General features: G+C 48.0%; 1 protein-coding gene across 1 annotated transcript in view; it reads right to left on the reverse strand.

Annotated features, from left to right (window-relative positions):
• EFNB2 (ephrin B2) overlaps nucleotides 1-27,218 on the reverse strand; it is a 46,204-nt gene extending 18,986 nt beyond the window's left edge. The window contains exons 1-2 of the mRNA XM_039226689.1: nucleotides 26,455-27,218; nucleotides 3,946-4,229 (exon numbers count right to left, since the gene is read on the reverse strand). Of these exons, the coding sequence (XP_039082620.1) occupies nucleotides 3,946-4,229; nucleotides 26,455-26,576 (406 nt within the window). The 5' untranslated portion in view covers nucleotides 26,577-27,218. The remainder of the gene's footprint in view (nucleotides 1-3,945; nucleotides 4,230-26,454) is intronic.
• Nucleotides 27,219-27,399: the final 181 nt, after the last annotated feature.

The following is a 27,399-nucleotide window of genomic DNA, read 5'->3' on the forward strand; positions in this document are numbered from 1 at the left end:
GCATCTACAAGAAAAGCCGATAACACAAATATGGATGAAGGCTGGGAACACAGTCAGGAAGGCTTTCCTCCTACATTAGATGGACTGTTTACCAAGACAAAACTTCCCTCAAAAATGCACAATTGAGAACACAGTTATTTCATAAATTTTAAAGGCAAAATAAAAATAGGTCCTAGAAAATAATGTGTACTATGCTTTTAAGAAAATTGAGAATCGGAATGTAACTGGGGCGCGCGGGAGGCTCAGTCGGTTTAGCGTCCGACTTAGGCTCAGGTCATGATCCCTAAGTTTGTGGGTTTGAGCCCCACGTCGGGCTCTGTGCAGACAGCTCAGAGCCTGGAACCTGCTTTGGATTCTGTGTCTCCCCCTCTCTCTCAAAAATGGAATAAAACGTTAAAAAAAAGTAAAAAAAAAAAAAGAATCTGAATGCAATAAAGAATTGGGGGCTTTTTCAGACCAAGTGGCAATAACATCCCCCCTTTGACTCATTTAAGATTAGGAGATTTTTTGATGCAAATTAGGCCCAAGGCTAATTACTGAAATAGGTCACTTGAAAAAGTCAATTCTTAACATTTAGAAAACCCACATATATCATTTTGCCACATGTCAAAGCAAATAATCATCTATGAGAAGAACTAATGAGGAAGCGTATCATTTTCTCATGTCATTTCCTAAGGGAACTTAGTGGGTACTTGGTAGGTTTAAAAATACACTTCCAATTAAGGATTAATATTTACTTCTAAAACTCCAAAGCATGGTGACTATATCCTATATCTGGTTAACACCGTAAATCAAATTAAATGTCTTTTAAGAATTCATAGCAGATCCCGTCCATTTCCGTTGGAGAAAAGATACATGAACAGAAGAGCCTACACTGGATGTGTATATCCCACTATACGATGGTTTGGAACTGCAGACCTCCATCACGAGCCACAGACAATGACAATAAAAGAACTTTCTAGAAAATAAATCAAAATTCAAAGAAATTTTTCCTTAAGCTTTCTCCTTAAGCACAGGCAGCAGGACCAGAACCCAGATCTCTGGCCCATTGCTCCAGGAATCGGTTTTATCTAGGGAATTACCCAACACCTCAGGACCCCATGGGCAATTTGGACCGCTCCCCTCTGGGGTAGCTCACTCCAAACCATTCCGTTCCTGTTTCCTTCCCCTAAAGGAACCGCACACAATGATGATGGTGTTAACACTAATACTCTTAGTTACGAAGGTGCTTAGACAATAAGGTTTGGAGCCGAAGACACACTGTATGTATCACAGCACCCTCCACACCAACGTTATCGACTGCCTCAAAGTAAACTGACGATCTCAGGTGTTAAAAATACATTTGCAAAGCTGAGTACCATCCCGCGATCTTGAAGAGTACTATTTTAAGTCGAGTGGGGCTCCTGGGTGTGTGTGAGTGATCGTTTGATGTGGAAATATGTGACTTCTAAAAATCTTGACATTCTTAACTTTTTAAAACTATTTTTAAATGTGATCTTCTTGTCTCTCCCCTTCTTTCCTGGGCAAGCGGTCTATCGGTGGCCTCTGCTGTGGGGCTAGGATAAAAAAGGAGTTTCTGGCTCTTCCCAGGCACCTGGAGTATCTTCCAGGGGTCCCCCAGGTCAGCCTCCCAGCCCTGCACAGCCTCCCAGGGACAGCGCTCACACAGCCTCTCACGGTTTCCCACTCGAAACCCTTAACTCTATCTTAGGAAAGATTCTTTTATCCCAGGCTACCACATGGTTTTGTACAGTAAACCTGAACTCTGAGGCGAGTCCTGCAAACTGCCTGCTACTGAAGCTAAGACTGAGTTCTTACCAAAAGAAAGACAGTAAGAGACACCATGGCTGTATGGATTAATATTATAATTGTAAATTAAACTGCGCTTCTGAGTGCACAACTGCCATGTATCGATGCCATGTGGTTACTCACCGCTCACCCCGTTACCACGGAGGTGCCGACAGCAAGCACGCAGTGTTCTGCATTCCCGCATGGAACCTCAGTGAAGGCCAGATCCTACCACGTGTGCCGAAACCCCACGTGCACCAAGGGCGGAGACACAAAATGTACAAGCCCTCTCTATGATGTCAATGAAAATCAGGGGGCAGAATCTGGGGGTGCTGGCTTGTGTCCGTGGAAGAGCCAGCTCGTGGACTTGGGCTTGCACACACAGCTCTAGTGACACTGACCCACACAGGAGCAGTGGGTGCTCGGCGGCGCCCCCTCTTGGGCATTGCACCTGCTCTCTCCCACCTCCCTGGGCACCAGCCTCCTGTGTGAATCCACCTGGGGTCAGTTTCAGTTCCCTGCACTAAAACATTACTGCCCTCGGTAAACAGTCTTTAAAATATATTTTTTTAATTCTGAAAGCTTATTTATTAGTGAGAGAGAGAGAGAGAGAGAGAGAGAGAGAGAGAGAATCCCAACCAGGCTCCATGCTGTCAGCACAGAGCCCGACCCGGGACTCGAACTCACAAACTGCAAGATCATGACCTGAGCTGAAGTTGGATGCCTAACTGACTGAGCCACCCGGGCGCCCCGTGAAAAAGGCTTTAAAATAAATATATAAACACATAAATGGCTAGGCTTCCAGTAGCGCCATTTATGTTACCTAATAACTATTTTATGTTTTAAAAGATTTCTCTATTATTTTGTATACTTTACCACCCCATCTGCTTGTTTCTTCCATCGGAATACTTTTATTTCATTTTATGATAATTATTCTTTTAAGTCTATACTTTTCCCTTTTCCCTCCTTTGTGGTACTTACTCTTGCTAAGCTAGTCTCTTGGTGTCACGCTGGCTTAAAAATAGGTTTTTAGTCTCTCGTGCTTCAGGTTTGCAGCAAAGGACAAGATAATGAGATGACTATGACCATCTTCATCTTAATAATGAATGCGGTAAAAACTAGCCTACTGTTGAGTACTAAGTACGTATCCAGGGAGTTACCAACTTTGCACACTAAGGAGCGGCTGGTGAGTTGAGGAACCCAGTTTCAATGGGATCAAGAAGACAAGGGAGGTGCGTCCAGTGGACAGCAGTTCTGAATTCCCTGATGGACGAAAGCCGTGGTATGTGAGCAGACAGGGCAATGCAGCCCCGAGCATAGCTTTAAACCAAAGAAACGAAGAAAAAACTGTCTCACTGCTTGAGTGATGTAACCAATGGCCTCAGTCACCCAGACTGCACTCTGACCAAATTCTGGACCTGGAATAACCCTCCTTTGGGCCAAGCTGCAATACTAGCAATCTGCCCCTAGGGGGCATGTGCTTGGGTGTGTGCATCCCTGGACTTCACAGCTTCAGGGAGGGAAGGGTAGTTCAGATATGGCCCAAAGGATACACAGTATGTTTCCTGAAGCAGTGTGTCACTTTACCTTGCAGATAGAAAAAAAAAGTAATTCATTGAACAAACCCAAGTTTTTGTCTTACTCTTCTAATCGTGGTTGGCCTGGAACCCCTAACCATTGAATCTGGGAGTCCCATGCGGAAAGGGTGCCATCATCCAGCTGTTCACTGCTGAGTCCCTAGGGCTTATGCCATTTCTGGCGCAGAGTAAATACTAAATGCATGAGTGAACGATGGATGGATGGATGGATGGATGGATGGATGAAGAGAAAAGTCATCGCACAAGATTTACCTATCAGATCTCACCAACGGTCCTTAAAAATGTTTTTGTCAGTAGAGACGCTGAGTATATTCATACATATCCATTTATTTCAATACTATAAAAACTCTAGGGTTTTTTTCCTCTTTGGGTATTTGTATTATCGAGCACTATGAGTATAGGGTCCCTCATTCAATTAAGGTTTCATTAGAAAAAAATGGACAATTTTCAGCAAAGATTCTCACCGAATTATTTGCCATAATAATAATTAAAAAAACCAATACAAACCTATTTAGCTTATCCTATATTCTGTAAAATAAATGAATAAAATTATACTTACATATAATGTAATAATCTCTGTTCTTCTGAAATTCTAGACCCCAGAGATTAGGGCTGAACTCTTGAAACTTGATGGTGAATTTTACATCTTGGTCTGGTCTGGCACAGTTGAGAAGAGGGGTATTTTCCTTCTTAATAGTGCATCGGTCTGCTTGGTCCTTATCAACCATATAAACTTTATAATATTCATACTGGCCAACAGTTTTAGAGTCCACTTTGGGGCAAATAATATCCAATTTGTCTCCTATCTGTGGGTATAGTACCAGTCCTTGTCCAGGTAGAAATCTAAAAGCATAAAAAAAAAAAAAAAAGCCACTGAGTTGGTAAACACGAACAGTACCAATGATAATGACAATATAGCCAGGCAAGGTCAATAATTCCAGAGCGTGCTTTGATCAATCTGCATTGGTATTCACCCGAAGTATCTTAGCTCAGACCATCACGGGGCGAATGTACTTAGGAACCAAGCTTTAAAGAAAAAAAGAGAAAAGAAGCCACTCTCCTTATACCACCTCCTCGCTTGTAATATTTCAGTGCTCCTTTGTGTAACTGCACAATAACTTTTCCTCGGTGGTGAGTCACACCTTCACACCTGTTTGTTATTTTTTAAAACATCGGCAGCTTTAGTTTATTGGGCAAGCTGCAGAAGGGGAATGGGCTCCAGGGAACAGTGGTGTGCTCACACTCTGCTGTCCTGTTGCTTGCCATTTGCTGTTGATGTTAATTAACAGACAAGTTTCATCAAGAATGTTTCAAATGACTTATCGTAATTAGTGAGCCGCTGATCAAACAATGGGGTTTTTATTAGCCCGAACAAAAGAAATGTCTTACAAACCCATAAAAACTAACCAGAAATAATTCCCCTGGTGTATTGATTCAGCTGCAAGATGAAGAGTCCCCAAATTACAAGGACAGCCACTACCATCCCTGCTTCACCAACCTTTTTCTCTGCCTTGAGATGTATTTGCTCCAATTAATTCTTAGAAGCAAATCTTTAGAACTGAGATGACTGATACAATATCCCCTTAATGCCTCCAGCTAAAAGCTGCCCTCCTCTCTTTTCTCCCTCATGCTTGCCATGCTGCTGAAAGATCTTTCTTAATGGGGAGTTTCTCTGAGAAACTGAAACAAGAGCTTTCTAATGAACATCCATCTACAAGGGCTAACACTAACAACACACTTAGAAACCCCATCTTGTACCTCCCTCCAAGCAGCCAAGCCTGTAGGCTCATTAAAATATTAAAGCCCGAGAACAAAGCATCACATCTGAATCCTTCCAATCCAATCCTTTATTTAACCAGGGGAGTCCACCAGCCATGACAATTAATGGGTCATAATTCACAGAGAGAGAGAGAAAGAGAGAGAGAGAGAGCACGCCTAGATGATGAGGCACCCCAATTTCAAGTACATAGGTGAGGATACAGGTTATGATTTATGCTGATAAATGGTATTAATTTTCTGAAAAGCACATGAGGTTGATGAAGCATCAAAGAACATAACAGATTATGGTATAGATTGATATTAAAAACCAATACCCTTTATGTCAGGAAAAATGCATGCTGCCCAGTGGGTGATCATCTTCTTGGGAATGGGTCAGTTACAATCCCAAAGAGAGTGTGCTCCCTCGTCCCTTTATTTCCTGGGCGCCTTTAGCAAGGGCATGACATTCATAGAAACAGACAGAGAAAGAAAGAGAATCTAACAAAATCTTTCTCAAAATGAGCATTTTTCATTTTATAAGAATGACAAACTTCAAAGAACCACATGTGCACCCTGAAGAATTTCTAAAACTTCTGACAAATGTGGACCAGCTTGAGTAAGAGCCTCTCTGACTTTTTTGGCCATTTATACAGTTTTCTGGGGAGACGCTTTGAAAATTCAAGTCCTAGGCTACTCTCTCCACCTCCTAAGTGTCCGTGTGCTCTCTCTGGGCAATCTGTCTTTCTTGTGGGTCAAACACAACTCTGGGTCCTGGGGGATGGACTGAAGGGCTGATCCGAGTTTACTCCCGCCCCTCACAGTGAGGCTGTGTGTCGCTGCGCTCACCCACGGGGGCAGGGTGCCTGGCAGTCAGTATGAAGGAAATGTGAGCATTATATTGCTCGCTTTGCTAACACATCCTTTTCCTCCTGTTTTATTCCTTGACCTTCTTAGGAAATCTTCACTGCGCCCAAGAACCAGGGGCCAATTCCTGCCTAGGGGTGAATCTGCTCCCTTGGGAGCTGGCAGAGAGAGAGTGGCACATGTGAGCTGAGTTAGAAGCATTCCTAAACTCCAGCTAAGGCCTGCAGCCCTGGGCCTGTGTCTGCCTCCTCCCAAAGCACTGGTCTTCACACCCATCAACTTTTTTTTAATGTTTTTTATTTATTTCTGAGAGAAAGAGAGAGAGAGAGAGAGAGATGGCGTGAGCAGGGGAGGGTCAGAAAGAGAGGGAGATACAGAATCTGAAACATGCTCCAGGCTCTGAGCTGGCTATCAGCACAGAGCCTGATGTGGGGCTCGAACCCACAAACCATGAGATCATGACCTGAACTGAAGTTGGACGGACGCTTAACTGACTGAGCCACCCAGGCGCCCCACACACCCATCAACTTTGACCTTGGACCATTTTTCCAGGGACTCGCCCAGGCTTTAGAGCAGCCAGATGGACCCATTTTCTGGTGCAGCTGGTCAATTCCCTTAAGGGAATGTTGTGGACCTGCCCACCTCCCGCCTCCCAGGTTCACATCATGGCTGTTTACCAGAACTCACCGCCTCACATCCCATGGGTCACTAAGCTCTTTCTTCATTCAAAATGCTCCCTGGATCCTGGATCCTTCATGGAGGGCTATTGTTTTTTTTCCTCTTAACTAAAGAATCACTGCAGATCCTCCTCACCATGTATGTAACGGCCTATGACAGTGTCTTCACACTCCCCAAATCTGAGTCACAGCTTCGGCTGTGGCTGACCGGCTGGGGTCGGGAACCTACGATGCATGGGCCAGTCTGGCCGTGAGGACCACTGTGTTTTAGACTGTATTTTCAGAAGGCACAAATCACGTGAAAACTGGAAACTGTCAGTGGGGAGGGAGTGACGGATGGCGAGGGGTAAGCCACGGGATGGCTTGGGCAAATGCAAGGGAAGGGGAGGAACCTCGACTTTCAGTAAGTCTATCTGATACGCTCATAAAAAGTCAGTCCTGATGAAGCCTACTGTTCCAAATGCCTCGCAAAGTGTCTGTTGGCTTTTCAGAACACGCTGTGCCAAAAAGAAAGGCAAGGATTTGATCCTTTTCTCTTTCAAGAATTCCTTAAAGAAAGACCCGGCACTTGACTGCTTTAAAGGTTTACTTATTTTTAAAGAAAAATAATTTTTAGTGTTTATTTATTTTTGAGACAGGGAGAGACAGAGTGTGAGCAGGGGAGGGGCAGAGAGAGGGGGAGACACAGAATCTGAAGCAGGATCCAGGCTCTGAGCTGTCAGCACAGAGCCCAATGTGGGGCTTGAACTCATGAACTGTGAGAACGTGACCTGAGTGAAGTTGGACGCTTAACTGACAGAGCCACCCAGGTGCCCCCAAAGTTTACTTATTTTTATACACGTATATATATATACATAAACACTATATTATATATTTACATGTAAACTGGCTTATATATAACATGATTTATATGTAATACAATGTATATAATGTAAAAAAATATATAAACTATATCAATACACACACACACACACACACACACACACACACACAAACTGATTGGCCCACCATTCAACCAATGAGATGATGGTTTCTCAGCAGAAGCAGAGAGCCTGAATCATGAGCTTCTTGGCTTCATCACCACTGTGAACCGTGAGCCTCGGAAGCCCCTTTGCTTCCCAGGAACCCTTAGTTTCTAAGGCGACATGAGGGCAGAGAGTCGAGTGAGCGCAACAACCTAAGCAACCTGTTTTGTGCCAGGTGCGCTGAGCCACAAAAAGCATCTGGCCCTTCTCCCCAGGAGCGGGCAGTCTAGCTCCCTGAGGGCAGGCCAATCCCATGTGTCTGAGCACTGAGTGCCCAAGGGCTGACATATACTAAATGCTCAATAAATAACATAGTCCTTGAAAAAACACAGAAGAACAAGGGGAAGCTAAGATAATGCACACATAAATTCAAGTGAAATTACGTGCCTTGGTCTATGTGCAGACCACAAGCACGGGAAGATTCTGGGGCTGGGACACGGATGTCCTGATGGCAGAGATGGCGTTTCCAGGACCTCATTCCAGGGCCTGGCGGTGTTTCTAGAGAGCAAGGAGCAGTGCACACTGAGCACTGGATCCATTCTCTCCGGAAGGATCTGTGAGCACAGCCGTCTTGTACAACGCCTTCCTGTCTAACATGCAAGGCACTCAGCCTCTCCAGAACCACTAATAACAGAAGTGCTGCTACGGGGCGCCTGGGTGGCTCAGGCTCAGGTCACGATCTCACAGTCCGTGGGTTCGAGCCCCGCGTCCGGCTCTGTGCTGACGGCTCGGAGCCTGGAGCTGCTTGGGATTCTGTGTCTCCCTCTCTCTCTGCCCCTCACCCACTCGCTCTCTGTCTCTGTCTCTCAAAATAAAATAAAGACATAAAAAAAAATTAAAAAAACCACAAACGCTGCTGCTTTCGAGAACTTATTCTCGGCTATGCGCTGATCAAAGCCTTTATACCACGTTATCCTCCATTTGATCACTGCACACGTACATGACACGCCAAGCAGATGAAGACCCGCTTTGCCAAACACGCGACATGACAGGAAAAGCCCCTTCCTTTGCACACTTTTCAGTTCTCGCCGCGGCATCACATTAAAGCATAAATCTGGGTTTGTGAGATGCAAGTTTTTCTAAATCGAGCTTTGCATAGATAAGCCACGAGGCTAGGGAAGAAGACGGAGACAGAGTCGAGGGAGGCGCAGGCCACGGGTGTGGTCACATGGCGTCTAGCTGCAGGCCAGGCGTGGTCAGTGGAGACGTCGCCCCCGGAGGCCAGGAACTGAGAGGGGAGGAGGAAACTGACCGACATGAAATTTGAGTTTTGATTAGAATGCTATGGGTGGTCTCCTGATAACTGCCTGAGAATCCAAAATGTACATGAAAACACAAGTGGGTAAATTTCTTAATAATACCACTTCTGAGTGGAAAACAACGACAATATGTCAAAATCAAGGCAGTAGCCACAGAGTTCTGCTTCTGAAACTAGGTCATTTATATTTGGGTTTTATTGCCTCAAGATCGCTGAGAAGCCTTAATAAGTCAGACTGGACGACACAGCGTAAGCCACGGCCTGAATATTTTGTAATTTTTAGTAATACACGTCTCCTATTTAGACGTAGGAAATGCCAAAAACACCCGCAGAACGATGAGGGCGACAGTGGGCTAATTTCAAATCACTAACCTGGCTCTCCACGGTGGGGGTCAGATGCCGATTTCTTTTTGTGTGATGAAATAACACTGATCTTCTAACCAGAAGAAGCACAGAGGAAAAGCCCCAGAGGTACGAGCCATACCACGCAGGGGAGGTGGATTTTGTTAAAAGTACACGCCAACAAAAAGTAGTTATAGGTGTCATTTAATAAAGGCTGCTGGGTTCTAGTCCAAAACAGAAAACAAAGACCTACAGCGCTTCGTGTCCTGGGTGGGACAGAGCCGACTCCCTCTGAGCCAGGCCACTTATTCAAAGGAGAGTCGTCACCCACTGCCTTGCTGGGAAGGAGAAGCCTGACGGACAGGAGACTGGGGGTTCAGTGCTATTCCTGGAGTTGACGCGTGGCTGGGCACCTCGCTGGAGGGCCCCCCAGGATGCTCTAAGGGGGGAAGACTGGGCACAAACAGGCAGCTTCTATGCTTTTCCCCAGTGAGTCATTTCCAAGCAAGACAATGGACGTGATGGCTTTGAATCAAATAGAAACAATATGGAATAAAATAGAAGCCTTACGTGGGGTTTCCAGAGTTAACCTGCATGGAATGAAAAGATCTGATAGTAGAATGTGTTTATCTTCTGATTACCTATCAAATGTAATCCAAGTTTTTTTAAAAAGTTACTCACCAAAGCAGACTCTAATATTTTCCACAGGGAACACTTTGAATCAATCTAATAACCTAAATTAGACATTAATATTTAGTAATCTAAATTAGATCTCTAATAATCTAAATTAGACATTTCAACTTCATATTCATTATTGTAGAAACTATTTATAATCCAGCTCTCATGTGACATGATATTCCTTATTGTATTAATCCACTCTAGGAATCCATGCTTAAAAAAAGAAAAGTAGCATAGTAACATTTAAAGTATACTCTCTCTCTCTATCAGAAATAAATAAATAAAAACATTAAAATTTTTTTTTTAAAAAAAGGGGCTCCTGGGGGGCTCAGTCGGTTGAGCGTCCGACTTCGGCTCAGGTCATGATCTCACGGTTCGTGGGGTCAAGCCCCATGTCAGGCTCTGTGCTGACAGCTCAGAGCCTGGAGCCTGTTTCGAATTCTGTGTCTCCCTCTCTGTCTGTGCCCCCCACCTCAGAAAAAAAAAAAACATTAAAAAAATAAAGTATAAACCAGCTATTTAGGAGTTCGGGGGGGTCACAACATTCAATTTTCTGTGACAGACCAGGACGTCACATGTGTGATCTCACGTCCGGATTCCTCTGTTGATGCGTGTTGCATTAGCAGGACTTAGGGGCTCCTGGGAAATAACCAGATGGAGGAGGGGGTGCCCCGCCACGTCAGAGCCCGGCCAGATGGAACGGGGGGACCCGGGGGAAGCCGGTAGCTGAGATGCTCAGGGAGAGCTGTGCTGGGGAGCCACGAGTGCAGCCCCAACCCCACTACGGGTGCCCCATTTTCTCCCCTACCTGGTCCCGCATGTGTCCCGGACCCCGACACTCACCGCTCAGGACATTCAACGGCCCCTTACACTTTCCTTCAGAGCCGCCCACCCACAATTAACCTACAAGAATGGCCCAGTCGCCGAGTGGCCCCTCGACGCTGCTGCAGTCTGTGGAAATACACATGAAAATCAGAAGGCCTGGTTCTCCTGGGGGAACCGGTCCGGGAGGGTCAACGACTGAGGAACGGGCAAAGCCCCCACACGAGCAAGGGCAGCTCGGCACGCGGGGGCCGCGGGCACAACCCCCAGGCTGACACAGAATGGAAGAGGTCAGAAGACGTAGACGGGACCGGCCCGTTTCTGGTCCACGCACAGGACCGGCCGGGGCAACCCCCGCCAGCCAGAGGAGGGCACTTCTAACCTAAAAGTCTCAGTGAAGGTCCAGAGCCATTTCTATTTACTACTACGTCCCTAAGAATCTATTTTAAACATCTAATCTTTTTACTTTTTACATAAGGTAGCAGGTATCATCCACCTGAGAACAGGACCTTGTCAAATCCTGCCGATGGGCAAACTGGGGAGATGGGGGACACCCCCCCCCCCGTGAGGCGCTACCTCAGGAGCACATGATGGAGCGAAATTAGATTTGTAAATGAACGGACGTTACTCTTTTCACGGAGGATTCATCTTTCGTCTCAAAGCCACATCAGAGCACGTGATCACTACAGGAACGTGGCTAATTTCAACGGCAGACACACGGGCACACACACACCATTCTGCGTGTTCTGCTGACGACACAGAAAACGTACCCAGATGATCGAACTGAGGGCCTGTACCTGGGACTGCTTTGAGCTACTGGGTGGGTGAGTGTGACTGTCAGCTTTCTGCATTTTTCAGAAGTTTCTACGGTAAATGTTACACGCTTCTGTGATCAGGCTGGGACACCATGTTGGGTGTACAGTTTCAAAGAACAAACAGTTCCCTGTTCCTGAGCAATCTTTCCTAATTCTGGTTTTGAAAAACCAGCACTTAAAATATTTAAAGCCTTGGAGAGGTTTTAACCTTTTTGGTGCCCTTCCTTAGAAAGTAACTAAATAAAGTTATTATGGGGGGGGGGGGAAGTGTGGCCTATTTAAGAAATCAGTTCCTGAGTCCACAAAAGCTTAGTAATTAGTGAACAAGTAGTGTATTCACATGAATGAAAAATACGGGAAGGGTATGGTTTATGCTGAATCACTATACTGCAGAACTCTGGAAGTTGGCTAACATTTGAGGGAATCTGAATTCCAGCTTTAGAAGCTGGTTTGCCCCAGGAGCTGGCACCAAAAAAATCACATCCGATCACGGAACGGGTTTATTTGCAAGCCAGAGTTCTAGATTAAGTACACTTTGCATTTACTACATTTTGGAAAACATGCCCTTATCCCATAAGGGGCTCCTATTTTTAATTAAATGTCAAAGGCTGCAGGGAAAAGGAGCGGTCTGTTTGGAAACGAGTCTGTCTCAAATCTCAACAAGAAGGAGCCCTCTGTAGCTTGGCTGGCACTGGCTGGGCCTTCTGGTCACCCCTGGCAAATGGTGCACGTGGCTCTGGGTGAACCCAGACCCGGGCACGACGAGGAACCTCACCATGCCCCTGGGGGGCCTTCCGCGTCCACTTGGGGCTAGAAGAGCATGAACACAGAAGCCCAAGATTCCCTTCAGGAACCTTCTGTGCGCCAGAGAATGAAATGCTGCAAAAGCTGGACTTGAATTCGTATGTGGGTTTCATCAGCAAGCAGAATACTCTCTTGTATCACCTCGTTTAATGCTACATTGTTGCTGCAGCTTCTGAGCTCAGCACAGAAGTGTTTGTTACAAAGGGAATAAGTAAGAGCAGGGCCCATAGCAGACAGAGGTGGTATCGACCCTGAGAAAGACTTGGAAAAAGTTTCCTTTTTGTGGATAGCACTTTACTGCCCCCTTTTGCACTTTCACATCAGAACAAGATTCTGCGCAAACTTTCTCTGAAACCAGAGAGAGTGGGGTGTCGCTACAGGGTGTCAGCTTTATCCAGAATTAGGTCACCAGATACCATGACTCGGAATAGCAGGTGATCACCTTAAAACTTGAAGCGAGCGCACCATGATCCTGACAGTGGCTCCAACCCTCCAAGAAATAAGAGAGTAATTGGAGGTCCTAACTGACATTTTCTGCTTTAATTCGAAAGTGAGAGCTGGGACAATTGATTGTTTTCACAGGTGCCCTTCTTTCACACTTTTCTCAGACAAATATCATCTGCAACATGAACCTGATTTATTCAAGGAAAAGAAAAGGGGCATAAAAGCAGGCTATACAATATGGGACCATTAAAGTGTTATAAATCTGAGAGCTGGGGGAGGGGGGGCGGGCGGCTGCGTGTGTGAGGCGGAGGGGTGCCTTTCAAGCTTCACACCAATGACAAGCAAAATCTCTTCCAGAAAAAGAAAGATGAGAAGCACAAAAATTCAAATGCACAGTGAGTTGATGGGTGCACAAACCAGTTTACCAACTTTTCAAGGTGAGGCGGGATAGTATTTGTGCCTCTCATTGCTGTGTATGCTGGAAAAAAGTATTCAACTCCAGCCTAAAGGAAAAGCCTTATTTATAAAATCCTAAGATGCAAAGCCAGAGGCCTCACTCTGGCCAATGACCTCGACTTGCCTTCGACTGTCTGTGTGCACTGCTGTGTACGCTTTTATTCAAATGTAATCCGTTTCCCTGTCACTCTACAATTACTGTACGAGTCAAAATAATATTAAATTTCACAGCCTGCAATGCTGCACAACTGAATGAAAACTGACTCCTTTTGATGATAATCTTGTTTTTTCTTTGTGACATAATGCTCAAACATTGGTGGGCTAAAGTAAATTTTATTTTAGGGTGCTCAAATATTCTCATGGTTTACGTTTCCATTCAAGAGAATAGTGCAAGTGATTTACTTAAGTTTTATCTGTTTCACTGTAATAAAAACTTCCAATTCACAGGCTGGCCTAGAGCAAGCTGAGGTTGGAAAAGGTATCTTCGTACACTTACGGTGCACACCCAGTAATGCAGAGAATTGTTGACTCACTCTATTATACACCTGCCACGAAGGTAATACCATGTTAACTATACTGGAATTAAAATAAAAACTTAACAAGAAAGAGGAAAAGGTATCTTCGTCTGTAAGTCAGACGTTAAGCGAGTCACTATTTTCTCTTCCCGTGTTCACAGAGAAGAGCTGATCTCTGCCATGGAGTTAAAAACAAACACATGGCCACTTACAACAACGGCAACAACAAATAGGGGTTCTTATTTACCCTTCTCTCAAAACTTTCAAAAAAGTCACCCCATGAAGTCTGTAGCTAGAGAAGGCAAAACTGGGGTGCTGGGAGGCGGAGTGGCAAAGCAATAGGGAAGTGAGTCACTCGGGCCAGGTCTGCCCTGCGAGCTGCTCCCCGCCGGCCCCATTAGTGGAACAGGTATTTCAGACCCCGCAGAGGCAAGAGACGCTGGGAGCTGCTTTCCCAGCTGGGATGTGTTTGCACCTGTAAGGTCTTGTTCCAAACCACGCTTTTAGTGAGAGTCTATAAAGGAAGGTGGTGCTCCTGTTATTTATAGGTGAGGCCCCAGAAAGAAAAGTGGCTTTCACATACGTATAGGAAGAAATTCAAGGGGCACTTCCAGATGGTCTCTGTTGTCTCAGGCAGAAGTGTGTGGATCCATTTGCTCATCTACTTGAGTGGGAACATCAGAGACGAAAGGCACATGTAAAGCACGAAAGGGAGTGGCTTGGCGTTTTGAACACTGGAAGGAATGGAATTAAGATCTCCATGCTCAGCAACATCGCAGTCTATGTGTGGGTGTCTCTTCCTTCCATCCCTTTCTTCCCTATCATCACGCCTTTTTTTTTTTTTAATTCTAAAGAGTTTTGCCTATTTAGATAAGCAACTCACCCATGTTTCATGGGTGAATGAAACCTCTCCCCTTTGGTAGGGGAAACAGCACTGAGAGAAAGAGGCACACCAAGGGGGTCCAATTCCTGCTCTTCAGGCTGGGTGGGGTGTGACCCCCGAGAGTGAGCCTGTTGTGTTTACTGACGGATGCCCGGCCCCGCACCCCAGAGTCCTGCACGGAGTAGATGCTCCGAATGAACGCTTTGATAAGTACGGTTTCAGAGGAGTCAAAACTCTGTTCTCTCTTGATACACGCCAGCCAACGCAGTTCACAGGGCTGTGCGCAATCGCTTTACAACTAGCCATCTAAGCGCCTGCCTCCTGCGCCCTTCCTGCTTCCCAGGCTCGGGAGCAGGGTCATGGACGGGTGCGCGGTGGGCACTGGACGGGAGACAGCCCAGAGAGGAGGGGAGAGGGGAGAGAAGTAAAGCGGGTCCCACAGCAGCCCGGTCTGCCCTGCGGACATCACAAAGGAGACGTCCACGCAGATCCCCCCTGAACTGTATTTGGTGAAAATGCCCACACCGCACCGCTGTGCCTGTGCTCAGTACAGTCCCTGCTCAGGCACCGTGTGATCAGCTTGGATGGGGCTTCACCAAACCGCCCCCACCCCTGTCAAATGCACAGGAATGAAATAGTCTTAAGCTACCAGAGCAGGGCCGCCTGACTCCATTACACTGAGGGACACAGGACGCGGACAGATGGGGAGGAAGGCCTGGCTGAGACCTCTGGCCGGCTATGTGGTCAGCAGGTAAGCAGACACGTCGTCCTGGGGAAGATGCGAGCAGAGGGGCTCCTTCTGGAGACAGGAGGAGCCCAGGCGGCCCGGCTTCCTGAAACAAACTGCCTCAAACTTGCACAGCGTCCAAAGCCAGATGGGATATACTGAATGGATCCACAGGCAAGACGCCAGGATCCCAGTTTGCTGTAGAAATAGGCCTGGACTTGATTTGAGTCTTCTCAGCTCTGACAAGCTGGAAGCTGGCACAGGTCCCAAAATCCAAAATAAAATGGCATTTAATTGTGACTAGACTCTAAAAAAGATGTCATACTATCTCCTTAGCCTGACACGCATGCTCAGCGCCTTACCAAAGGCAACTCTCCTCGGAGATCTGACCTCTTTTTCTCCCAGCGAAGAGATGATCAAATATTTAAATTCTTAAGAGGATAGTGTTAATAGTCAAAGGAATAATACTCGATAAATGCATTAATATTACATACTATCATAGCTGTCTAGTTTCCATGGGGTAGAACTTTGTTATCAAAGATTCAGAGGGGCCATTTAGAATTATAATATCCGTCACAGGAAAGGTTCTAAATCAAGGTTGACAAGGAAAGAGTTACTTATACCTTGAACTTTTTTTTTTTTTAACCCACCTTGTATGCACTTACGTACTGTTTTTGGTAAACGTAGGATTAATTTAGTCATATGATTTCTGATAACTTCACTCAATCACATGAGAGAAAGGCAGAGAATGAAGAGAAGGGGTCCTAGAACCAGAGTAATCAGGTTCAAATGCAGACTGTACCGCTTGGTAGCTATAGGACTTGGGGCGAGTTAACGAATGTGCCTTGGTCTCCCCATCAATATTGCAGGAACATCAAGGCACCTCCCTCAGATGGTTACTGTGAAGGTTTAATGAGTCAGTATTTGTCAGCTGTTAGAGTGGCATCTGGTATATAGCAGGAGCTCTCTACCACTGTTGTTAAAACCAACTGGGTCCACCAGGTTAAGTCGGTTTCTAAAGAGGAAAGAACATGAAACATATAATGGGAAAAATGCTACTCTGCCCATCCCTACGGGCTGACTCATGCATGTGTTCAAGAACAGCACAATCTCTTGCTCCATCCTGCACGGGGACACAAAGTGGATTCAGCCCAGGCTCTGCCCAGTCCACGGTGGAGAAACGGGTGTCTCCATGTTGAACATGTTCCAACAAAGCATCAGGGGTAGGGGGAGAGAGGAGAGAGCATCCGCCTTATAGGAGAGGGGAAGTAACGCGCTTCACATAACAAAGGATGAGCAGAAGTCTGGCAGGTGAACAAAATACAACACGGCAAACCTTAAAAGGTGAACGGGTCATGTTGTAATCTTTATTAACACGTCATTTTTGTGTATTCTGCGTTTGTATATGGTAGGCAAAGTGAGCCATAGCCCGACACACAGATATTCAATTGGTTTTTATTAACAATAGTTGACATTTATTGCTTCACTGTGCCAAGCACGGAGCTCAGCTCTTTTGATCCTGACCACAATTTTATGACTCTTTTATTCATCACTATTAGATTACCGCCTCCATTTTAGAGACGGGACACGGAGCATACTCCCTCAGTCACACAGGGGAAAAACAGCTGCACTGGTACCTCAAAAAGCCAGATTCCAAAGCATGTACTCTTAACTCCATGAAAATAGCACTGGCCTGGGTGTCTTCGCTAAATCAAACTTCCTGACCCTCCCATGACCATCATGTGCATCTTGGAAACCAGAAGACACCGTTCACTGTCCTATCAAGAAAGGTAGCTGACATCACTGTTAGCTGTCCCACGCCGGCTGGTGTGTAGGGTCTGTCTGTGAGCTACGCTCAGATGTGGATGCTTATGGATGGTACCCTTGATGGGGACACGCACACACACACTCTCAGCTGCAATGTTACTACTTTGACTGGCTCCCTGCGTTTTTCAGAGACCTCCTGGGATGGTGTCCTCCACCTTGGCTTCCCTCTGCCACTTCAGGACTTAAGTTTCTTGAGGGTACAGGCAGTCCTTTCTCTCATCAGAGCCTAGTAACGGGGCCTCAGAGTTAACAAATGCTTACTGACTACATCAATGGTTTATCCACTGCGGATGATCCCTGTGGCCTCCACCAAGGCCAGGACCACAGGTTTCCTTGAAGATTCCAAAATAGCCTTAGAAAATGATGAGCTAATGTTCAGCTGTTTCCAAAAAAAAAAAAAAAAAAAAGGTGATTTAGGGCAATGGTTCCCAAGGTGTGGTCTCCGAGCGACACCAGCGGCAGCTGAGAGTTTGTGAGAAATGTAGCTTTCAAGTCCCGCCCAGACCTGGGTCCAGCAAAAAACTCTGTTTTAACAAGCCTTCCAGGTCCCTCTGTGGCCTCAAGTTCTAGGGCCACCGTTCTGGAGGGTAAGTAGATCTCTAGTAATATGTGACATGTCAACACAGCACGAGCAGCCACAAACATACACCTGGGTTGTGTCTGGTCACAGGACTAATTCTTATTGGATGTCCCCACTAGCTCCTAGGTGGAGACTGCCAAAAAGAAACAGCTCTAGTCCCCACCTCCTAGGGATAGAGAGGGCCCTAAAGGGGATTAAGGCTTACAGTATGAATCATGACAGTGCAGTGTATAAGGTTTCCTATACCCTCGTTATTTAACTAAAGAGCTGGGGGATTACAGAGACAAGATTTAAAGAAATTATGTTTGATCTATGTCATAAAGAGGGCACTCATCTAGGGGAATCTGTAAGCTTTATGAGACAGTCCATTATAATGAAGATCCATTTGCCTACAGACAAGGGGGGGATTGGGAGCTTACAAGAGCTTGTTTTTATCTAACATGAACCTCCAATTTAGCTCTGGTAGTTAGATGAAAACTGGCATTTTCTAGTTTCTTTAGCAGGTAAGTTACATTCTGAGCTGGCCCTGCACACGACCAGCCTGGCCCACTCATTCGTAAGACAGCTGTGGCTCAGGGCACAGGTTTCAGGCCACTGTGAGCCAGCTCAACAACGAGTGGAAAGAGCGAAGGACCAGGATTCAAAGGCATTTCATCAGGTGGTTGAACCACGCTGTGGCTCAGGTCACCCATCAGAACCCTGGAGGCTGCGGAGAAGCTGGAAACTCTAATTCGCCAGAGGGAGTGTGCTGGGGAGCAATACAGTGGGCGGACCACAGGGTGCTGGACCCAACAGACACACACACACACACACACACTGCATTACAAGCACACAGCCCATAACTACCACCCAAGCCAAAGGACTGTCCGCCATCACTTTCCTTCAGTACAAACACCTTGCCTCTCCTGGGGTCACAAATGAGAGTAGCACTCATAATTATTCTGGGGTGACACGGGAGGAATCCGTACGAGGAATGCCTTGGGCACAACAGGGATGTACCCAGCAAGTACTGGAAGACCTCTACAAGGACTCTAATTAAGCCTGGATGCAAATAAGCTTAAATTGAGAAAATAAACTGGACTCTTCCCTCGTTTCATACAGAAAGCATGAAGAATCTATAGTGCTGGAAAGCCAGAGCTTTCAAAGCAAAGCACATCACCTGTGGTTCACTCCGAGCATCCTGAACGTCTGTCTGTCCACCATTGAGTTGTTAGGACCTTCACCTATCTGTACTTTTAGAGAAAGAAAATAGCAAACTATTACTACTTCACTGCAACCATTTCCCCCTTCATATTCTGGGTAGAGAATTAGTGAGGGCAGAAATGGCTTGTTTTTCCCTTAATGGAGTGTTCTCCCACTAGTTTCTTTTTTTTTTTTTTTTTTAATTTAGCAAGCACGCACTTCACCAGCCACAAAATGCTTTGAACTAGAATTACACGTTTGAGTTTATACAGGAAAAAGGAAAATAAAGAGCCACTGCCAATTCTCTGCGGGAGCGGCAGAAATCGGTTCACCTGGCATTCGGTGTGCCTGGAAAACATGTCATAACTGATCACCTACTTTTTTCATCGGCGCACCAACTCCAACCATCCTTATCTCTGGGACGGCTTAAATAGGCTTACGCAGGTAGAAGGAGAGGCCAGAACGCCACACAACGGACAGTGGACAGGAGGCATGGCTCCCCTGCTCCATTTAATCACTTTAACCCCATTCCTAGTAGAAAGCCGGAGGCCAGGGCAATTCAGCGTCTCCTTTTGTCATTTGCCTGCCATAAATATGCACCAGTCTGCATATGAAAAGCTGAAGGAGGCCGCAAGCTTGCTGGACATTTATCATGCTCTGTTCCCTGTTAACAAGCAAATGCTATAGCTGAATGGGCCATTAGCAATCATTGTCAAATGTAGAATGCAAGGTGCTTGGATGTGACCAGCTTGTAAATTAGGGGGTGTCCCTTCTCTTTGGAGAATCTAGACAAGTGCAAAGGACCTTTTGATATGGGTTACTGAATTAGACTAGAAAGGAAGGTAACGTAGCAGGCACTGCGCATGGGCAAGTGCATGTGCAGTAAGTTTTAAATGGCTTCTGATCTATGAAAGCTACACAGCAATGACCAGAACAAACGGGTGACAAAGGCGATAAACCCCAGCCCTGCCAAGCAGAGGGTCGGGTCAGCTCCGTATTAAGAACCAAAACAACGCAATGGGTCTGAAATAGAATATTTGAGATTTGCTGAAAGTCTCAGACACTCCCGGAACAAGTTGGTCTAGAAGGGCCCCGTGTTGCTGTTACAGAGAACAGCATGGAGCCCCGTTCGCCCACTCCATCAAGAAAGACACTGGGGGTGTTTGTGGCTTTCAGTATTGTCAACGCCTTGAGAGTTCAGACTCTCCCAAAGAAATGCTGAGACTCTTCTAAAACACCAAATAGGAGGCAATAAAACAAATACTTCTTCGCTGGCATGACCCAATTGGCGGATGTCACTCTGCCTGTAACCCAACCGTGGTTTCAATGGCTTGTTTTGTTTAATGACTAAAATGGAAAGTGTGGAAGGCAAAAACAAAAGTCTAGTTTACTCTCGAGGTTGTTCAAGACCGAAGGCAGTCAGACCCTACAGCATGGCGACTTTTTCGTGTTTGTTTTCAACTTTAAAGTGGGGCAGTGCTAACCCTTTCCAATCCGACCATCCCATTCAACTCGAAGGTGAAGACTCGCATCGGTGAGTAAAACATCATCTAGATGGAGCCCACTGGTTTGGTTCTACTGGATTACTGCTGATTCAAACCCCCCACCCCTTGCTTTTATTGTATTATATATTCTTTTCCAGGGTGGGAAGAACCAAACTTGGAGAAGAGCTCTCCGGCTGAGGGAGAGGAAGAATATGGAATGTTTACCCTTGCTTCTCCCATGCGGTGGGAGAAGGTGCTGGGTCTGAAACCTGGCTACGATCCAAAGGTCCCCCTTGCTTGCAGGGAGCTCCAGCCCTACCTTCCCCTCTGGTTTCTGAGCCTTCCCAGCATGGCCCTGCCTCAGGCCCAAAGGGATGAAGGCGAGGACGGCCAAGGGCAGTTAATCCTACAGAATGGCTGTCGCTGTCAGGCCAGGAGTTAAAAGGGAAAATCTTGCAGGCTTTCACCACGGCGGTGATCCGAAGTTTTAATCAGCCCCGTATCTCAACCTCTAAGAGAAAGGGCGGCCAATGAAATCTACCTTTGCCATATTATCCACCATCAATGAGCAAGAACTGAGCGGCTTTCTTTGCTGCTTTAACCATCCCGGGCCACAAGTAGGGCTTTCATACTTTCTAATCCCAGTCTCCAAGTCTCTGTGGTTCTCACATAATAGCCCACAGCCTGCAGCAAGGGGGCTGCGCCTCACACCCTTTTCAGGGACGTGTCATTTCCAACATCAAGCTAATCTATATGTTGCCATGGCTTCCCCCTTTATCTGCCTTTACATCTTATGAACTGCATGGATTTACCACATTATTTTTATCTGAAAGACAGAAAATGGTGGTTTTATTGCCATACAATCAGATTACTGCCGCTGGTTTCTCTATGCCTTTTTACCATACTTCAATCAAAAGGGATCAGTTTCTTTATACTCTGCACTTGATTTACATTACATCTGTAAAGACCTAGTCTGGGTTGTAATCCCCTTATTAACTATGACCAGGGTTGATTTGCCTAAAAATAAAAGCAAATTGTGTCAGACCCTTTCACTTTGTTTTTGAGTCGGAACTACAAAATGGATTACTGAAGAAATCTTCAGAGTTCACACGGCTAGCATAGCACTGAATTTAAAACAAGAATTAAACAAGTTAAACAGGGGGCCGTGTCAATGGTTTACATTTTCCATCATGGGAGAAGGGCTGAGTTCCTTATGTCTTTGTATTCTCTGGCTTTACAGAGACAATGAAGCCACAGGAGTTTTTCCAAGCTGTTCGGAACACTGTCCCATTCGCCATCCTTCTCCTTTGCTTTTCTTCTATCCCTCTTCCCAGCCCATTCTAATCCCATCCCTTAAAAAAAAAATGGTTGGGGAGGGGGAGAGCTCTTCCCTGAAAGAGCTAATTCCTGCCTAGAAGCTTATAGCTCTATGGGTTCTGCATATTTTAATCAAAATATTTTAAACAGTTGAACACTCCTATTTAAGGCTCTCCTCCGCTACACAAAGGCTGAGCTCATAAGCAAATCTATGTAGATGTATGATAAGTGACCTGAAAAACAGGCTCTTTATGTCAGCAGCCAACGAAAGCAGAGATTAGACAGACAGAAGTGCCATTTTCATCACTATTTCTTACGAGAGCCCTGCTTTTTGTCGACTTTGTGATGGAACGGTTTAAGAATAAAGTTTTCAGAAGATGGTAAAGAAATACCCTTTCTACAAAAAAAAAAAAATATGTCCTTTTTTGCTGAGGGTCTATAGTCTGTGTTTCCTTTCCCTGCCACTCCCATTCCGATGACGCATGGCTGCAGTCACGCTGGGATCTCAGATCGTCCCCCATTAGGCAGACGCTCTGGGAAACATCACGCTAAGGTAGATGTCACCCTCGGCCTCCTGCGAGCTGCGGAAGGCAAGGTAGCACAGGCTGTCTCGCTCCCGCTGCAGTGTCCCTCCGAGGATAATTACTGCGCTGATCCACCAACCAAAGGAGTCCTCTCAGGAAATTTACAGATAAGAGGTTTTACGATAAGTGGTCGAAATGCCCCATGACTCTTCGGCCAACTTCCCACGGAGACACCATGCCACACCATGCCGATCTGCACTTTTCAGCTGGTCTGGGGGAAAGGGCTAATTCACCTGTCCTTCTACCACTGCCTGGGAGTCGGAAGCGTTCGGGAAATTTGCAGTCATTTGCATTTCTTTACATCCACAGGACAAGTGTCAACAGCTACGCTTTGTGAAAGATTTAGAACCGAGTGCTTAACAAATCATCTTAACCTCCAGCTCCCGTTTCTGAGGCTTGAGGCTGTAATTGCCGAGGTTAAAAAGCGCGGTCCCTAGACACACGATTCCCAAATAAATTCTCTTCTTGCCTGAAAAGGAGGCGGCCAAGCATGTTGTGAGACATCGCTTCAGCTCCGTCTTTGTGCTCGCCCTGGCTCAGTTGTCCTGAAGAACAACGACACTCGATTACCTATAGTTTATCATCCTGACAAAATGTGAGGAATGTGGATGGGAAAGCGCTCACAATTTCACCCCTGGTGTTTTGTGCTTTTTTCTCTCTACATTAAAACCGACAAGATTAACCCAAACGCAAACTGTGGAGCACAGTTCAAGGGGCTATTCAATCAGTGTTGAATGTGCATTTGTTTATCTACAAAAATAAGAATTTCAGACACAATGGAAGGCAGGCTGGCTTATATATGGCATTGAATGGACTGTTTAAACAGCACTATCCTTTGTAGTTTATTTTATCAATCTCTGACAGGTCCGTATTTATTCAGAGCCTGACTGTGGTGGGGCCCACGTATCATAGGTTATCTGGATATTATCCAGCCATTCTTTTGTATGAAGACTATCGATATCAGGAATTCACCATTCTGCAGGGGAAAATGACAGGGGAAAAGCAGAATGAGCTGTTAACTAACTAGTATATGGTGCACAGGGTAGTGTCCCCCTAGACATGAGAAATTAATGCGCGGCTGAAACCTTCAACGAAGTCAGTGCAATGCATTGTAGGATACCACACCAGTACAGCCTTGCTCACTCTAACGTGGGCATCTTTTAGAAGAGGCAACTATTTTATTCTGGCAAAAACATCACGCTTGTTAAAGCTGTTCTACTGAAATGTTAATTGGAAATGAAAGCCAGGCTTTGCAATTCTCTGCCTAGTTGGGGGGGGGGGGGATGTTGTGGGGTGGGGAGGCTTAAACAACCTACCAGGCAAAAACGGAGGCAAGCCTACGGGAGCCTGTGCATGAGATGGGAGTGACCCACCTCGCAGGGCAGCCGCTAATGTTCCAGGATACAGAACTTCTTTTGATGGCTGTATAAACTCTCAGGGACAGCAGACAGTGTGATTAAAGTAGTTATGGAGACGGTGAATTTACAAAGGATTTTCTGGAGCCTGCATCCAAACAGCTGCTCGCGCTCCCTATGTCGACCACCTGCTAAAAAAAGCTGACCTCCGAATGAAACAAATCTAATTACTGATGGCTGCTTCATTACAAATGAATTGTTCCACAGTTCACAGGAACTGATGTGAAACTTCCATGCATTTGATTACCTTTCTGCCACATCACATTTACGGACTGAAACTTTCCCCTGGAAATAAACAGGCAACTTCCCGCAAATAAAGCAACCCCTTGGCACGAGGGGTTTTTATTCATCCTGCAACTTAGAAAAGGCTCTTTCATATCATTCCTCCAGGAAGAAATCTTTCTGATCTCTCAAGCTAGCCTTCAGTTGCATTCTTTCTTAAGTAGACCTTTTCCAGGGACAAATTATCCAGTCCTCCAGGCAAGCCATTATCACAAGGATTTTAGAAGAAATTCTACTCTGAAGGACTGGAGCACTCACAGCCAACAGACACCTCATTGGGGCAGGGAGGCAGGCTTCTCCAAAACGCAGGCCTCCAGAGGGCCTCCAGCTCTGTGGCCGAAGCACAGAAAAACAGAGCAATCCTAACTGTCAGAATGGTGAGTAAAACACCAGTCACCTCTCCCCCCACCCCCCACCCCAAATACATTAGGACAAGAAGATACTGATGGCTGTGGTGGAAGTAATCCTTGTTTCTACGTTTTCTTCCAAGTAGGTATTTCTAATCTTCCGGATACACAGCGAGGAGTAAACAGAGACACATATACACTGAGCTGAGCAATGGAAGGCTTAATGCGAGTTTCTCTGGACGAGATTTAAATGTAAATATTAAACCCTGGTGGGGGGGGGAGGGGAACCAGCCTCCCCAAACAATCCGTCAGTGAAAGTGCAAAGTGGAGCGGTGCAGACAGCCTGGGGGAAGAGGTGAGGGCTGGCGCCGAGAGCATTGCGCGTGGAAGAGTGACCTCTGTAGGCGCAAAGCGAACACTGGCTGGCCTGGTCCCCGCTCGCCCAGCCTGGGCTCCCGGGACCGCCCGGCCCGGGCGCCGGCTGCTGCGCTCGGGTCTGAGCCCGGCGCCTTCCCGCACCTCCGGGAGCCTCACCACTCCGGGTCTGGGGATAGATGTCACTGCGACCATTTTCTCAGCAAGCACAAATCTTACCTTAAAGAAAAAAACAGTAGTCCCTACAAGGCCGGGCGCATGGGAGGGGGTGGCACTGAGTAACTTTTAAATAGGAGCAGCGTTGGAAAGTGCCAGCTAGCGTCGTGCAAGAATGTGTTTAATCCGATGTTTGGCTGGGACGTGTCTTGCCCTTATAGCAGGGAATTCTTGGTAAGCAGGTTGGTGAATTTGAAATGTATCACTTTTAAAAGAGTGGATGTAATTTTTTAAAATGTGATTTGTAAATCAACCCCCCCCCCCACCGCCCCCCATCTCTTTACTCCTAAATCCATGGCCAACTTGCCTGTCTTCAATTAGGCCACTGACTTTCCTTCTGATCTCAAAGGCTTATTACTCCAGGAACCAGCCAAGGTTTCCACACTTTCCCCAAGTTTCCCAAGGCTAAAATCCCATGATTGTGTAAAAACAGTTCTGCATTTGATTCGAAATGTACCCCAAGAAGGAGCTAATACGCACAACTGAACGCACAGGCACCTAATTACGAGTCACCGCCGTATAGACTGAGGGATGAATCGCCTTTTCTCAATTCTAAATATGTCTTATGCCGGCAGCTCACGCCGAAAGTTAATCTTCACAAGGCCTAGCTTTCTCGTGGCCACACTGTTCGGTAAAACCAAGTCGGATCCAAGGATCCCATTCCTACCCAGGCTTCCCCAAGCGCCAAGGCCTCAGGAGCCGCGTCGACTGGGCAGGGCCTCAAGCTTTTGCAGAAAGCGCCCTTAAACACCAAGTCCGCCAACTGGACCGCGAAGAGTTCGGGGCCACTGGTTTAGAAGCGAAGGGCGCAGCCGACGAGCCGAGAGCTCTGCGGGAGCAGCCGCGGCCCGCGCCCCCGGCGGGGAGGAGACGGCTCGCCGCCCGAGTTCTCCGGCGGGGCCGGCGAGCTCCCCGCGCACCCTGGGGCCGGCGGCGCGCTGCGGGGCTCCGGGGGCAGCGGGGGCCGCTCGGCCGACCCCGGCTCGGCGCCCCCGGAGCGCGCGGCACCCACCGCTGCCCGCAGCCCCGCAGCGCGCGCGCGCCGGCCCGGCCCGTGGCCCCGTTCCCGTCCGCGGGAAGGAGTGAGGGCCAGGTACGGCCGCCGGACACTCGCCCGGACGCGACACCCGAGCCGCCGAGGGCTCCCCCTGGGGCAAGGGGGGCGGGGAAGGCGCCCCTCAGATCCGGCGCCCCGGCTGGAAAAGCCGGGCCAAGAGTTCCATCAAGTAAGATGTGGCGAGGGTGGGGGCCGGGGGACTTGGGGTGCGGGGAGCCGGGGTTCCCGAAACAAACAGGCCCCGGGGCTGCGCGGCTCAGCCCTTCCTCCCGCCCGGACGGCGCGACGCGGCGGACCCCGGGCGGGGCCGAGGGGGATCGCGGACGCCACTTACTTGGAGTTCGAGGAATTCCAATAGATGGGCTCTAAAACTATCGACCTGGAAATCGCAGTTCTGCATAAAACCATCAAAACTCCCCAGCAGTACTTCCACACGGGGTCCCTCCTCGCGGCCATGGCCAAGCCGCTCCCAGCTCCGCACGCTCCCGACGACGGAGGGAAGGGGCGCAGGCCGGAGCCCCAGTCCTCGGGGCAGGCACGGGGGAGAGCGCAGGCGGCTCCGGGGCGCGCCGGGCCGCTCCAGCCGGCGCCGAGGTCGGGGGCGCTCCGCTCGGGGCCCTCAGGGCGCGGGGCGGGGGCGCACGCGCGGGGCGCGGCGGCGCGGCGGGCTCGGGGCTCCGGGGCGCCGCGCCGGACGCAGCTCGGACGGCAGGCTCCCGTGCGGCTCCAGGGTGCCGGGCGCGCGGCGGCAGGGAGGGCGCGCGGCCGGGACACAAAGGCGGAGAGACGAGTCGCGCTGGCGGCGGGCGCCGCGCTCCGAGCGGGCCGCCTCGCACTATAGATCCAGGGGGGCGGGCAGCGGCCCGAGCGCGCGGGCGCCGCGTCGGCGCGGTTCCATGTCCCGGAGCGCGGGGCGCGGAGCGGCGAGGGGCGCCTCCGGGCGCGCGGGAGCCTCCTCGGTCTTCGCGGCCCCCGGCCCGCGGAGCAGGCAGGAGGGGCTCGGTCCCCGCCGCGGGCGCCGGACGCGCTCGGGCCTTTGTGTGCGGGGAGGGCGCCGGGACCGCCGTGCGCGCGGCTCCTCGCTCCGGCCGGCGCCGCCGTCCCCGCCGAGGAGAGTCAGCGCGGCCGGCGCGCTGTCAGAGCACTATAAACGCGGGGCCCCGCCCCGCGCCGCGCAGCCCATTGGCCTGCGGCCCAGCAGCCGCGCGCCGGTTGGGCGGCCGGCCCGTCCGTCATCCGCCCCCGCCCGGCATTGGGCGCCGCGAGGCGGGGCGCCGGC

Source organism: Hyaena hyaena, unplaced genomic scaffold (assembly GCF_003009895.1).
Source record: "Hyaena hyaena isolate Hyena2069 unplaced genomic scaffold, ASM300989v1 scaffold_22, whole genome shotgun sequence".
NCBI classification, from domain to species: domain Eukaryota; kingdom Metazoa; phylum Chordata; class Mammalia; order Carnivora; family Hyaenidae; genus Hyaena; species Hyaena hyaena.